Source organism: Chanodichthys erythropterus, chromosome 13, assembly GCF_024489055.1.
Source record: "Chanodichthys erythropterus isolate Z2021 chromosome 13, ASM2448905v1, whole genome shotgun sequence".
Lineage (NCBI taxonomy): Eukaryota > Metazoa > Chordata > Actinopteri > Cypriniformes > Xenocyprididae > Chanodichthys > Chanodichthys erythropterus.
The window spans coordinates 48,181,513-48,197,061 of record NC_090233.1 but is presented as its reverse complement, the minus strand read 5'-3'; the positions used below and the strand labels follow the sequence as shown (position 1 = coordinate 48,197,061).

Here is a 15,549-nt window from a genome sequence, read left to right as displayed (position 1 = left end):
AAATTACTACAATATAATTACTAAATTAAAATAATAAATATTACAACTTTTATTTTGTTGTGAAACTGCAGGGAGCTCTTAAAGTTTCTCTTTTGTTGAAAACAGCTGGTCTAGAAGAACTTCTCATTACAAGTTGAGAACCGTTCGACCCGACAGTGGAAAAGCAGCTATTTGTTGCATCTCTAAATGCACAGTACAAGTGACCCAAACTTTGTGTGGAGCAGCAAAACAATGGATCATGAGCTGCTCATGTGATGAACACTGCCACGCTTCACTCTGAAACATGCAGTACATTTATGTATTTAATTCAAGGCAGCCTTCAAGATTTGATATTCACACTAAGCAATAATTTTTTAGGTTTTATTCTGACTCATCAAGCAGCCAAGCAGACTCATCAATGTTGACATTTATATTTGTTTTTTCCTTAGCATAGCATTAATGTGTAAATACTGAAATAAATCCCGCATTAAACCCCACACGTAACATTGTTATCGAAAATGCTGGATGCTGGCTATAATAGTAAATAACAGCAGTTGTTGGTTTGTTTTGTAAGAAAACGCAACTGGACGTGACACAAATAGAAGCACAATCAAGTCCTTCACATGAAAACTGAATTAGAAAGCAGGCTCACCCAGAGGGGCTGTGGGACATAGAGGCCTGCTGGTAATTGGCAGAGGCTGGGCTTCCCTGCATGGAGCCATGCGTGATTTTATACGGCGGTGCCATTGACTGCTGACTTATACCTGCGGAAAAACAAGAATGTGAATGACGACCTGGATGAGTAAAAACACAAACAGGAACGCAAAACTCTAACAACAAAACACTACTTGGTATGTTTACTAAATGTTTAAATATGGCTAGCTTTGCTTCTAAAGTAGGAAAGAATGACATCAATCAGTCATGTCATCGCAATGAAGTCACAGAACATAAAACAGGATATTTTAAAATAGATGAGTTTGCAACGTATAACTTTCGCACACAACATTTTGACGCATATCAGCATGGATTGTTCTGTGATGTGGTCAATGTAATGCAGACTGAAAAATGGAGCAGTGGCAAGTATATTGGATGTGGAAACATTTATTTATATATTGATGGTTTTAACACACAACTAACAAAATAACGGTTATGTTATGGAGAAATAATTCATTTGGTTTTCTTCTCTGTTGTTTCAAAGTTATTTTCTTAGTATAATGGAACATCACAAGGTCATAAAAACAATGCCTCTTTCTGTAGTCCTAATGGTAACTATGTTTTGGGAGAGAAAAGGGAGGCAGAATCTGTCTTATCAGAAGGACACAAGCTGTAGAGAGAAAATAAAACATTCTGTAGGCAGACACACATATCATTACATGCTTGGGTGGGAGTAATGATATTTATAAAGATGAAGAGAGGAAGACTTGAGTAGATGAAAATCCATTTACTTAACCAATCAAATGCAATAGTCTTTGTTCTATGTTAAATGAAAATGTATGATTGTACTAAATAAATACTTTGTAAGAAAGACTATCTGGGCTCATATGAGAAAAATAAAATTGCTTGATTTTTACTACTGAGTGACCTGACTTCATCTTACAGGTGAATTTCCACCACATGCACCCATCAGTTAGAATTGTTACGCTGCATTCACACGGAGCGTCAGCATCAACGCTTGACGGAGGGCGTGTCTGAAGCTTGTGTTGACATGACCGTTATAGTGATAACAGCCAATCATGTTTCGGTGTTGCATGAATGCAATTAGCGACTGCTCTACAGTGTTTACATAAGGTGATCTGATTGGCTGACGCCTGCCTTGGCACTTAAAAATTGAGGAATCTTCAACTTCTGCCATGAGCAACACGAGTAAAGCGACGCGACGGAACCCACAATTCAGTTCAGCAATGCATGACGTCACCCATTCAAAGTAAACGAGAAGCGTTAATGCCGACACCCTGCGTGAATGCTGCATTACAAAAGCAAACACAGCACAGTTTTGTACATAAAACTGCCATTTCCTCAGGTTGAACTGATAGCAAGTGCAGTCTGTTAACCTTGTAGTAATATCAGTTTCCCTATATGCTTAAAATGACTCTTACCTGCTTGGGCCGGATACTGGGGAGTGCTGGGTGCAGTCTTATTCCTGAAAATGTTGGGGTTCCTGGACAGCAAAAGCTGCAGCAGAACTGGAACATCTCCCTCCAAATCATCACTGCCCAGGCTGTCCTTCAGCTCTCTGTGGAAAACATCAGATTTGAGACACAGACCACTGACAGAGTACATGATTTCCACAAAGCAGAAAATGCAGATGAAATCTCAGAATCCAGTCATAAAAATTGAATTTTCCGTATAACATGGAATCTCTCAAAGTTTGGCAAATTTTTGTACACTTAAATGTAAAATGGACTACTGTTAATATTAAACTGCAGTCCTTCCTGTTTTATTAAAACATTACTGATAAAACAACTTCCTGTTTATTAAAACATTACTGATAAAACAAAATTTGTTTTTTTGAAATACAAACATTTAAATTGTGGCTGTCATAACTGATTTATTCAAACATGCATTAAATATTGAAGAACTTTTATAATGAAATTATAATGAATATATAACTATTTATTACAATGTTACTTTCTAAAGTACACTTTTCTAGCTGACTAATGAGTTTATGGTCACTGAATAGGTTTTTCTGAGGTAAATGTGACATTACGTGACATTGTTTACAAGTGGTTTTATTGAAGTCTTTCCGAGGCTGAGCTATTCCACGAGACATGATACGGATATGATTGGTAAGTTGTACTGTATATTTTAACATACCTTCAGATGTTTATTCATGTTTATTTCGCGCTGTAACTGGTATTAAAGCGGAGGAGAGGAAGTTCACATGCACTCGTGCTGCCGCTTCTCTTTAACTGAGGCACTAAAGCAATCAGTCACGTCACATTAAACAGCGCCAAAACGGTATTTATTTTTTGAATCTCGTAAGAAGATGGATGTCATTTGAAATCTGAGATTTGCTTCATATCAAAAGTAACAAAGATTACTGCGATTTATTGGATGGGAGGCGCTACATATTCTGCTTATTCATCAACTGAAAACAGACTAGACTAATCGATTCTTGGGATTTAAGAACCGATATTGGTTCGTAAAAATGAGAATCGATTAAAATCGAGAAATCAATTTTTTTTTTTCCCAGCCCTTACTATTATATTGTTAAAGTTTTATAAATTCAAATGATTAGACAACCATTTTGATTTTGAAAATAAATTTAATTAAACCATTAAAATCAAAGTCCAGAGGAATTAAAATGGAGAACAATGAATTTGGGAAAAAATAAAATTTACTCACCCCCATGTAAATAAATTATCTAAATAGTCTGCTATTCTGCCAGGCATTATGTAATTATGTTGGAAAGGTCACAAGTGACGTAGGCTGAAGTATCTATCCAGTGTCTACAAAACAAATGTCCAAAGACTAAGTGAAATGGCCTTTACAAAAAAAAAAAAAAGGTAAAACAATGATGTCGGACGATTTTGAAGTTGGGAGGAGAAAATGATAGGAGTTTTTCTACCGTGGTACTTCCATCAAGCGTGACCTTTCCAACCTGATTACGAGTTGAGCATTTGTGGTTAAATGTATATACATTTTTTTTTTTTTTTTTTTAAATGACCGATCGTTTCACTAGATAAGACCCTTATTCCCCGTCTGGGATCGTGTAAATTTGGACATTCAACCCATTGAACCCCAGTGAAGTCCACTATATGAAGAAAATCCTGGAATGTTTTCCTCAAAAACCTTAGTTTCTATTTGACTGAAGAAAGAGAGACAAACATCTTGGATGACATGGGGGTGAGTAAATTATCAGGAAATTTGAATTCTGAAGTGAACTAATCCTTTAAGCCCAAAGTATGTTTTGGCTGTCCGCGTTCTCTGACACTCCACGCATTATCCACATGACGTAGCTTTCTTGATCGGGGGTCCACGGTTGTCCACGCACCCACTAGGTGGCAATATACACAGTTGTGATGTACTGTACAGTAGTCCAATAAGAGTCCATAAAGAGATACAAAACGGTAAATAAAGCAGCAAATCCTTCTCCATCGTTTCTGTTTTGGTTCTTGTTCTAAACTTCGCATGCAATGGCAGATCAGCTACTTTTCTTCTTCTATCCTGCCGAGTGAACATCCTGAAAATGACACGACTCTGCCCTCTGACGTCTGGTAGAGTATAAAAAAAGCAATTGTACTGCGCATGTGTCGAACGCGTCCATCCGCTGTTGAGTACACTTTGAAAGCTGTGTGGGCATAACCGTGCATAATACGGAGCAGAGCGTGGAAAATTAAGTATACCAAGGCCTTTAGATAGGCAGAGACAGAGGAAGCATGCAGGTGTGTGGTTTATGTACAGGGCAAATGTAAGCAGAAACTCACATGTGCTCCGAGGAGACCTGGTTGAGGCTGCTGGCAAGCTGAGAGACAAGAGTTTCATCCCTGCAGCCCATCAGACGGCCCACTTCCTCAGCTACACGCCCGCTGTACAGCAGGCTCTTAGTGGTGGTGCCCGGTAAAGGGGAGGGCAGGGGCAGCTGGTTCAACACTGTACACAAAAACAGAGTGCAATAAGGCCATGCTTTCTTTATTACAAGATCTCCCACGGTAAAAATCTAAAAGGCACCTATAGTGCAGTCAGAGATGTTCTGATGCACCCAATGTAAAACACCCCTTTTTATAGTCCATGAAAGCAACTTCTTATCAGCAATTAGAGGAAAAGAAGAAAAAAAACTCTGAAACCAGAAGAAAATTAAATACTCTATATTAAAAAGGACCAAAAAGTAACATTAATTGCAAATTTACGTTAAAACAAATAAAATAATATAAATGAGCTTTTAGGAAGGAGTGGACAGTATGAGCAAAATGTTATAACAATATAATGTAATAGTAAAAACAACAATGCAGTTATTTATGCTGAAAATATGCAAACAAAATGGTTTATAATTATATATATTATATATATATATATATATATATATATATATATATATATATATATATATATATATATATATATATATATATATATATATATATATATATATATATATATATATATATATATATATATATATATATATATATATATATATATATATATATATATATATATATATATATATATATATATATATATATATATATATATATTATATATATATATATATATATACCCATGTGCAAAACACCTGTTTCTTTGGATAACACTACATGGCACCCAAAGAATAATGTTATTGTTTATATATTAGGGATGGTCTCTTTATTCTATTGTATTTATTTGTGCTGTCGTTTGTAATTTGCTTATTTGAATGTTTACTTGTCTTTTTTCTTGTAAATGTAGTTCAAATAAAGCCTCCCTGTGCTTTATGTAAGCTATTACAACATAATTGCCCAAATTATCAAAACGTTATGAGATGATAAATTATCTGTATGGTGGTATATATGGCAGTTTTCCCTGTGGTTTCGAAATGGTATCGAATGTCGATATTTTTCAAGGTATTAGTGTTGTCTAAAGTACTGGTACTTCGGTACTGAAATTTTGAAAATGTGACGATACCAGCATTTCTGTAGTATGGGTAGTACCGAGAACCCGGGTATATTCGGTATCCACTGATAGGACTGTGGCATTATTTACTTGAATATGACACGAGCGAAGCACAAAGCTTTGTTTACAAAAGAAATAATAGGTTAGCAATTAAATGTGACATGGAAATATTTTGGTTCATGCTGAATGAGAGATACATGAGTTCATAAATTTAAGCTTTGTATACGGTTTTGCGAATCGCGATCTGGTCACCTGATTATCAGAGAATTTAACAATATTCCATTAATTATTCCACTGAACATGGAATCTGTTTATTTTCCCAAATCTTCACTCACGCAGGGGATTAAACATTTCTTTCTTTCGTTCACATTGAGGCCTATTATAGGCTATTCGCATTCTTTACTGTGGTAAAGTAGAAAAAGACACTGTAGGACAGAACAGGAAAAAATGTCAATTTCTATTCAACACAGTTTGTGTTTGTTATTAGACTTTATAAGGCACGTCAAGTTTATTTGTATAGCTGGTGATTTTTACTTTTGTTTTCTCTGACAGTGCAAAATCAAACATAGCCTGAATGTCTTGCTCCTGCGGAGGATAAAACTCGCTCTTCAGACCTTTTACAACAAGTGTCAGTTGCTTGTAACATCAAAGACTATAGAATAACGGGACTTTGGCTATATGACGCATCTTTGTGTGGAAAGAAAAAAAACGAATGTTTATTTAAATAATATTTATCCGCGCAAGATAATGAAACCATCCGCGATCGAATAGCTAGTCATTTCGTACCTGCTCGTTATGTGTGCATCAGAACTGTTTACTCCCGCTGACATTCCCACGGGCGCTGCATTTTGCAAAGTCACAAGGGTGCGCTGTTGCGTGTTCTACAAGCTCGCGCAACAGCGCATCAGACTCTATGTTCAGACTAGGGCTGCACGATATATCGCATGAGATTGTCACGCGCATTTCATCAATAAAGCCGGTTCCCTGATTACCGCTAAATCGCCATCACCTGCTTTCAAATGCAGCGGCATTTAATACACATAGCCGTAGATCACTGAAAAGCCACGCAATATCGCGTTCATATCGCAGATGAATCGCCTTCGATAATGAACGCGATATTGCGTGGCTTTTCAGTGATCTACGGCTCTGTCTATTAAATGCCGCTCCATTTGAAAGCAGGTGATGGAGATTTAACGGTAATCAGGGAACCGGCTTTACTGACGAAATGCGCGTGAAAATCTCATGCGATATATCGTGCAGCCCTAGTTCAGACTGCTTCAAAGTGATTCTCAATCAGTGAAAAGCACAGAATTATGCCAAGCTATTGCTAATGAACTCAAGTTGATAAATTATTACAATGTCTACTTCATGGCCTTTGTATAAAATGTTTTATACGGTTGTAAGAATCTGAAGGATCAGCCTGCAATAGTGCAGAAATTTCAAAATAAAAGTCTTGGTGTATTTCGGGGTTGTTTATAATTAAAAGTCAAGTAGTCAAAAGTCAAAGTAAGAGTCAAAGAAAGTTTTTTCTTTTGGACATTATTGGTATTTTGGTTACACAATAAATTGTATTTAATTTAATTTCCATTTAATTCATAGTAAATTATTGTAGTCTCCCCCACAGAAAAAAAAGACTAAGAACATTATTTGACACATATATTATTCATTTTATAAATTTTACTAGTAAAATCTGTGTCCCATTCACTGAGAGAGACACTATATGACAGCAAGGAGAACATAGCAAAAAGGAAAACCATTTAAATGCTGCAATTTTGCATAATTTACAATGCATAATAATGCATAATATTAGTATGTAATTAAATGTAATAGTATGCTATGTAATTAAACTTCATTTCAATAAATAAAAATACTGTTAAAATCACACATTATTTGTTTGTCACATGTAGTAGACCATTTTTGTGCCGTGGGTAATAGGAGGATTTTTCACCCAGCTACCACCGCAAGTAGAAGCTCTGTATTTATATATATTATATTATATTATATTATATTATATTATATTATATTATATTATATTATATATATATATATATATATATATATATATATATATATCTATATCAGAGTTTGCGTTTCACAACATTTAGATGGACAGGATCATAAAAAAAATAACTTTTGATTTTGTCCACATTTTCATTTTTATTCACAAACTTACAGGATAAGCAAATAGGCATAGGCTATGCATTTATTTATATTAGAAAAAGAAAGTTAAAGACTGCGTCATTTTTCAGTTTTTGTCACGGATCGTGAGTGAACACGGACATCCTTTCCTCTTTACTACTGTACAGAATGAAATAAACATTAATGAAAATAAAAAAATATGTTGAAAGATACAGTAGCTTACCGAAATCTGTACGTCAGTTCAATCAGTGTTGCAAACAATGTCTAGTAACATTATACCTCAGAAAAGCGATTCATTGACCATAAACTTATAGTCAGCAAAAAACTGGACGGGGTGGAAATTAAAGTTAATACAAGCAACATCAGGGGCACGTTTAAGCTCAAACCGGTGCGCAACATTTTGCTACGTTTTCCGGGTTGAACGACATGTTTCCTGGAAACGGTGTGCAATGGGTTTGAGATACGTTTTCTCGTTTGGTGGGTGTGTCAGAAACCATGCGGTATTAAAGAGATAACTCGCACAATGGGTATTAATGTAACATAAAAATACTATAGACCTACTTATATATTTTGCTACTGTATTGTGAAGTGACACTTTAATAAACTTTTACACAATCAGAGGAGTATAGAATGTAAATATTACAATATCTTATATATAGCACAACAACAGTGATCAGCAATAATGATAAGCCTAATACTCACAATAAAAATAATATAGATCAACACAGTCTCTGAGGTAAGAAGTGGATAAACCTTCACCTGAAATGTTTGTCTTTTCATCATGAAGTGCAAGTCCAATGTATAACAATAATAGAAGTTTCCACAAATTCCCCTTTACTCAATTGGGATGTTCTCTTTTATTCTGGACGGCAAGGGCAGTGACTGTAACATTGAGCGCATTTTGTAGTATTAAACACGTATTTATAGCGATTTAATCAGACTCCGAAGAGTCTTCAAAAAGAACACAAAGAATGGCCTTCTCAGCTGCCATAGTCGCAACTCTTGCGTCATCAGAACAGGGTGTTCAACGCACCACCATTTCTGTTTAAAAAATGTTTTGCAATGTTTTGTCGTCTCAGTAATCTGTCAAAATGAAGGATGGGCTGCAGATTTTTTCCTTCACTGCTAAAAAAAAAATCCATAAATGATGGAAAATTTTCAGTTAACACGAACTCTGAGTGGATATATACATATATATATTATATATATATATATATTTATATATATATATATATATATATATTTATATATATATATATATATATATATATATATATATTTATATATATATATATATATATATATATATATATATATATATATATATATATATATATATATATATATATATATATATATATATATATATATATATATATATATATATATATATATATATATATATATATATATATATATATATATATATATATATATATATATATATATATATATATATATAAATATTATATATATATATACACACACACACACACACACACACACACACACACACGTCACGCTACCGCTGGTGACACTCCACGACGCGGTTGTCATGCCTACCATCACAGCCCTAGCTGTACCATCTCTATTGTATAGAAGTGGCCAAACATTAAAGATAGATGGACATTCGAATTAAATGTTGTTTGGCCAATATTAAACAAGGATTTGATCATGCTGTAAAGAGTAACAACAATAACAATCACCAGTCCATTGACACCCTCTGCAGACATCTGATATAATTAGGGCTGTGACGGTGGCAGTTTTTTTTACCATATAATATTATATACATATATATACATATATATATATATACATATATATATATATATATATATATATATATATATATATATATATATATACACACACATATTTATATATACACATAAATATATATATGTGTGTGTATATAGATATACGTGTGTGTGTGTGTCTCTCATATATATATATACATATATATATATATATATATATTACACACACACAAAATAATAAAGATGCATCATACACCACTGTGCTTTGAGAGGGATGTGGGACACGAGCAGGAAAGAGACCATCTTATTTCTAATATCTTCATGTGTTCTCCTGATGTTACAAGCAACTGACACTTGTTGTAAAAGGTCTTAAAAGTAAATTTTATCTTCTGCAGGTCCAAGACATTTAGGCTATGTTTGATTTTGGGCTGCCAGAGAAAGCGAAACTTAAAATCACCAGCGTGTGTGATATTCACTATACAAATAAACATGACGTGCCTTACCAAGTCTAATAACAAGCACAAACTGTGTTAAATAGAATGTTACATGCAAGCAAAAAGGTAACTGTTCTACAGCATTTTCTTCTACTTTACACAGTAAAGAATGCAAATAAAAAAGGCCTAATTCAAAACAAACCAAAGAAAGAAACATTTATAATCCCTTGTGAAAATGAAGATTTGGGAAAAGAAACAAGAGATTAAATGTCCAGTGGAATAACTAATGGAATATTGTTAAATTAGCTGATAACTGGGCGTCCAGATCGCAAAACAGAATACGAAGCCGACAAAGCTTAAATTTATAGGCTCACGTACCTTTCATTCAGCCATGGCTGTGATGTAACATTTAATTGCTAACCTATTATTTCTTTTGTAAACAAAGCTTTGTGCTTCATTACAAAGCATTAGCATACAAAAAAAAAAATCTTGACGGTTGTGAAGTTTACCGGCACAGCCCTAGATATAACACATAACCTACATAAGCTAAATATTAATACATTATGTATTTTAACAGTGTTGTTCAATAAAACTATACAATTACTTGCTTCTGATACTTTATTTTAACCAATTATTAATGCCTCATTGTTATTATATATGTATTTTAACTCATTTTAAAGGCTATTGTTTACTTGGGTCTGGTTTTATTACCACAAAAAAATTTCAGATTACACGATTAATCATCAAAATAATCAACCGATTACTTGATTAGCAAAATAATCTTTGATGACAGCCCTAGATTAGTTAAAAAATTTCAAAATACACCCACATTGTGTTGCATATTGTGACCTTCAGTCAAATAAAAGACTATTCTTCCAGTCTTACATTTCGTCAATGAAGATTTCTTAAAAATAGTGTTAAAATATTGTCCCGTTCTCTTGAACCCAATATTGTTTATCATCTAGTGAGCCAAGTGTATCGTCACACCCCTAGTAGTCACTGGTAAGTACAAAAAATAAAATCAATCAATCAAGTTTTATATTTGACCTTAATTTTTATTTCCCAATTACCTAATTTGCAATGCCTCATGGGATGAATTGTTCACTCACAGACAAAAGAATTTAATTTTTGTGTTGTGGTTCATCTTGCATATTGGTTCATGGCTTATAACTCCAAATTGTATAATTTTTGTAAAATCACTACAGAAAAATGAATGGGAAAAATCATTCTAGAACCAAATCCACTGAAAATGTGGGCAGTTACCATTGTGCTCCATTGGAGAGTGAAGAATGAGTATTGTGATGCGTGTACTTACAGTCAGTGAGACCAGCGATCCCAGCAAGGGTTGTGATGGGCACATGTGGCATGTCCCCATTCATACTGACGGCTGGGCACAGAAGTCTTATGCACACAGAGTTCCACAGAGATATTTATACGCTGACCATCCCTCACATCTCACTCAATCCTACAAAAAGAAAGAGGGTTTGCATGAGGTTATGAATGGGATGTTTGCCTTTTCAAACAATTCTGTGCATTGACTTGAATAGATCAACATAAATTACACACTCGTTTCAAAACAGACACTATGCTTCCTGACAGAATCAGTCCACTCAGACTTACTGTCGGTAACAGGTATATTGATTTCTATGTACACCAACTACCATGTAGAGGAGCATTATGTGAGAGAGATAACATCTACAAACAGTGCAGACAGCCTGACGGACACACCCACTCTGGACTGACAGAGGATGGACTGAAGACACACCCCTCTATTAGATATGCAAGCCCAACCCTGTCTCCCGAAGGGACCAATAACAGCTGGGAGACTGACAGTACATAGTAAGCACAAAAGAGGAGATGCTAAGAAGCAGAACTCACATAATTTAACAAAAACACATTTTACACTTAAGCAAAACAATATACTACATCGCTGCTCAGAAGACAACAAGCTGCGTTCGTTTGTGTTAAAACAAATGCTAAATGCATTTCAAATAAAACAATCATAAAAACCTCTTCCATGTTATCAAAAGGAGATCCCAAGAATGCATTTCCGCATCCAGGCTATTTAGAATACATTAATATTCATGAATCATTTACATGTGAAACGGTATTCGGAAGGTAAACAGTCCAGAGATGATCTCTGACGGGCAGATTACAAATGCAAACGGGCATTTCTGTTGCACTGTCCCTTTAAATGTCAATACTTGACTTATTTATATTCATGAATCCATTCCGATCGCTTGCATGCATGCAGGTTTCATGACAACAACTCGGCAGCGATATGCACATAATGCATAATTTCATAATCAAACCTGTTCTAGAAAATAAAACTACACAAATCAAAACGTCTAAAGCGATCACATATGTGTATTTTATATCGAAAACAAGGTGAAAACCAATTTCAGTTTGCTTAAGTTCTAAATGCAATTATGACGGTGACTAATTTATGTTATTATTCGCTAAATCGTTGATGCAAGATGCTATTAAAGGATTTGGCAGGTCATACAGTGGAGTGAGGCATCACATCTGTACAAACACGGTGTCACAAAATGACCAAAACACAGTGTTGACAAGTCGATCGCTGGAGAGAGGAACCATTCATCCTCAAAGCGTTTCGCTGACGTTTATTCAGCCGTAATGACTCAAAACATGACGAACATAGAGAAGTTATGAACACCAGAGATTGTAAATATTTACCATAACAAGCATTCAAGCCGTTCGTGGGCAAATAAAAGATGATTAGAGATGATTTTGACTATTAGCAAAGCGTTAGCTCGGGACTTAATAGATTCCTTGCAGATGCTCGCTAGTTAGCATTGCTCTGATCTGAAAGGTGAATTTTTTATAGAAACCCGCGCCGCTTGTGTCCTTACTTATTCAAATAACAAATTCAGTTATTTTATATACAATTTTCTGTCAAAAGTTTAGTCATTTAGTCTTAACAATCGATAGCCTCGGCTAAGCTAAACATTCGCGAAAGCTAGTTCGGCTACGCACATCTTTCTGTCTCCCTTCGCGAACAATAAAAACACTTTTTGCTTTCCTCCATTCGTTCCTCACGCTGTACGTCGCGCGACAAAACGTTTTCGGTCATCACAGTGCGCGTGGGATATTTGTAAATAATCCGTTTGAGTTTCCACACAAAAACACTCGCCCGTGTTTGTGTCGCGAGGCCTCCGCGAGCTCCCCAGAAGCCTCGGACTCTACGCACGAGCGCGACGCCGGGTCACGCGCTTCCCGCCACGGGGGCGCGCCGGAGGAGAACGACTAGCCGAGCCGTTGCGACGTTCGTCTCCTCAGAGCCGTTCCGTCGAGAAAAACAAAATGGAAATGTGTCGAAATGTGGTAAGGGAACGCGAAGATAGACTTAGCAGGAATTGTGAGAGGGTTTCATATTTACCTTAGCTTGGGGTAACTTCAAAGAAGAAAAAAATAAGGGGACTGTTGTTGGGATGAGAGCTTGGTTGTCGGTCTGCTGTAAGTCTCTGGCTCCCCCTCTCTGCTATAAAAAGATCAGCGCGGGCTAGCGGGGTTTGTTTAGCCGAGCCAGCTAACAACAAGCCAACTCTATCTTTATCTGGGGTGGGGGAGGTCAGGCTGTCTCTGATCACACTTTAAAAACATTTCATCATGGAGCAGAGTTTAATTCAGCTCCTTATTAACTAATCGCGTAAATGTTCGCAAAACACATTTTCTTGCGTCTTTGTTTAGCAACAAAAAGCCCCACAACTGATGCTTTGTCGCTAGTCAGAGGGAATTGTAGGTTGACCGGAAATACAAATACTAATAACGTAATTATTTTTTCCCGCAATTATTCAAGAGATTTTTTTATTATTATTATTTTACATCCACATCAGGGCATATTAATAGTGTTATTTTCAATATACTTTATAAGTAATACACATACTATTTTATATATATATATATATATATATATATATATATATAATTTATTTATATATATATATATATATATATATATATATATATATATATATATATATAATTTATTTATATAAATATATATATATATATATATATATATATATATATATATATATAAAATTATATAATTATGTATATTTTTATATATACACATGCACATATATACGCATATATAAAACGTGATATATATAAATGTAATGTATATGTATCACGTTTTATGTATCCGTATGATGTATTGTAAATAACACTATTACATAAAATGTACTGATGTGGATGTAAAACAAAAATAAAAGAATCTTTTTTACATAAAAATATGTGTGTGTGTTTATAGACAGATCCAAAATACAGTAAAAACAGTAATATTGTGAAATATTATTGCAATGTAACTTTTTTCTATTTGAATACATTTTAAAAATTACTCCAGTCTTCAGTGTCACATGATCCTTCAGAAATTATTCTTATATGCTGATTTGCTGCTCAAAAAACATTTATTATTTATCAGAAAGCTTTTGTAACATTATACACTACTGTTCAAAAGTTTGGTGTCAGTAAGAATTTTGCTTTGAAAGAAAATTAATATTTTTATTCAGCAAGGATGCATTAAATTGATTGAAAGTGACAGTAAAGACATTTATGTTGTCAAATCAGCATATTGATGAGTTAATGAGTAATGATGCTGAAAATTCACAGAGATAAATCACTTTGATCACAGAATTATATTTTACAATATATTCAAATAGAAAACTGTTGTTTTAAATTGTAATATTTCACAATATTACTGTTTTTACTGTATTTTTGATCAAATAAATGCAGAAGAAACTTCTTTCAAAAACATAAAAAAAATCTAACCGATCCCAAACTTTTGAACGGTAGTGTATATTACAAATGAAGTATGATGCATATAAAAAAATAATGGGATTCCTTAGCAAAATGTATAATTTATATGAATCTCAGAATAGAATATTAGAACAGAATATAATTGAATAGAATATTGGAACGCCTTAAACATCCTATGCATAATCAATAATCAAGAATCTCTCTCTCTCTCTCATACACACACACACACACACACACACACACACACACACACACACACACACACACACACACACACACACACACACACACTGGGGGAACCGGTAGTAGTCTTCAGCGTTGTAGGAACTTAGGGGTCTATCTGTAACTTGATATAGAGCCCTGTCCTTTGTATCTTCACTTCTCACCACTGGGTGGCGACTTAGTATAACGATTAAAGCTAGCGGGCACATCTGTAGTTTATTAACTACTTTCTTTGGATTTATTGGTCTTTTGAAGTGAAATAATTCTGTGTAGCTGTATGAAATATGTATTTATAATAGCATGACTTCCATTAAATGTCATATTTATCCCAATGGTATTCAAGTCCAGAATGAAAATGCCTGTGCATTTGCTCAAGAAAGCACTGTTCTTCTGATTGCATTCATTTATTAAACTTTATATTCTCTTATGCTTACTTTTTCTTCAATTTTATTCATTTGATTATTTACTTTGGATAAAAGCATGTGCAAAATGCATACATATAAAAGTTTTATTTTATAATGGGCAATTGTATGTTTTTATTTTTCTTCTTTCCTTACAATGTCTATGTATAGTATTTTTTATACACTATGTGTATATGAATAAACTTGCTTTGTCTAGATATTTTGTAACATTCATACATTGTT

At 34.3% G+C, this 15,549-nt stretch overlaps 1 protein-coding gene across 2 annotated transcripts in view; it reads right to left on the bottom strand.

Moving 5' to 3' along the window:
• The window catches only part of nipbla (NIPBL cohesin loading factor a), a 52,592-nt gene extending 39,133 nt beyond the window's left edge, over positions 1-13,459 (bottom strand). The window contains exons 1-5 of one of the 2 annotated variants that reach the window (XM_067405769.1): positions 13,302-13,459; positions 11,217-11,366; positions 4,407-4,572; positions 2,076-2,212; positions 632-743 (exon numbers count right to left, since the gene is read on the bottom strand). In XM_067405769.1, the coding sequence (XP_067261870.1) occupies positions 632-743; positions 2,076-2,212; positions 4,407-4,572; positions 11,217-11,280 (479 nt within the window). In that variant the 5' untranslated portion in view covers positions 11,281-11,366; positions 13,302-13,459. Of the gene's footprint in view, positions 1-631; positions 744-2,075; positions 2,213-4,406; positions 4,573-11,216; positions 11,367-12,598; positions 12,737-13,301 lie in introns of those variants that run through there. The other variant, XM_067405770.1, reaches the window with a different exon arrangement.
• Positions 13,460-15,549: the final 2,090 nt, after the last annotated feature.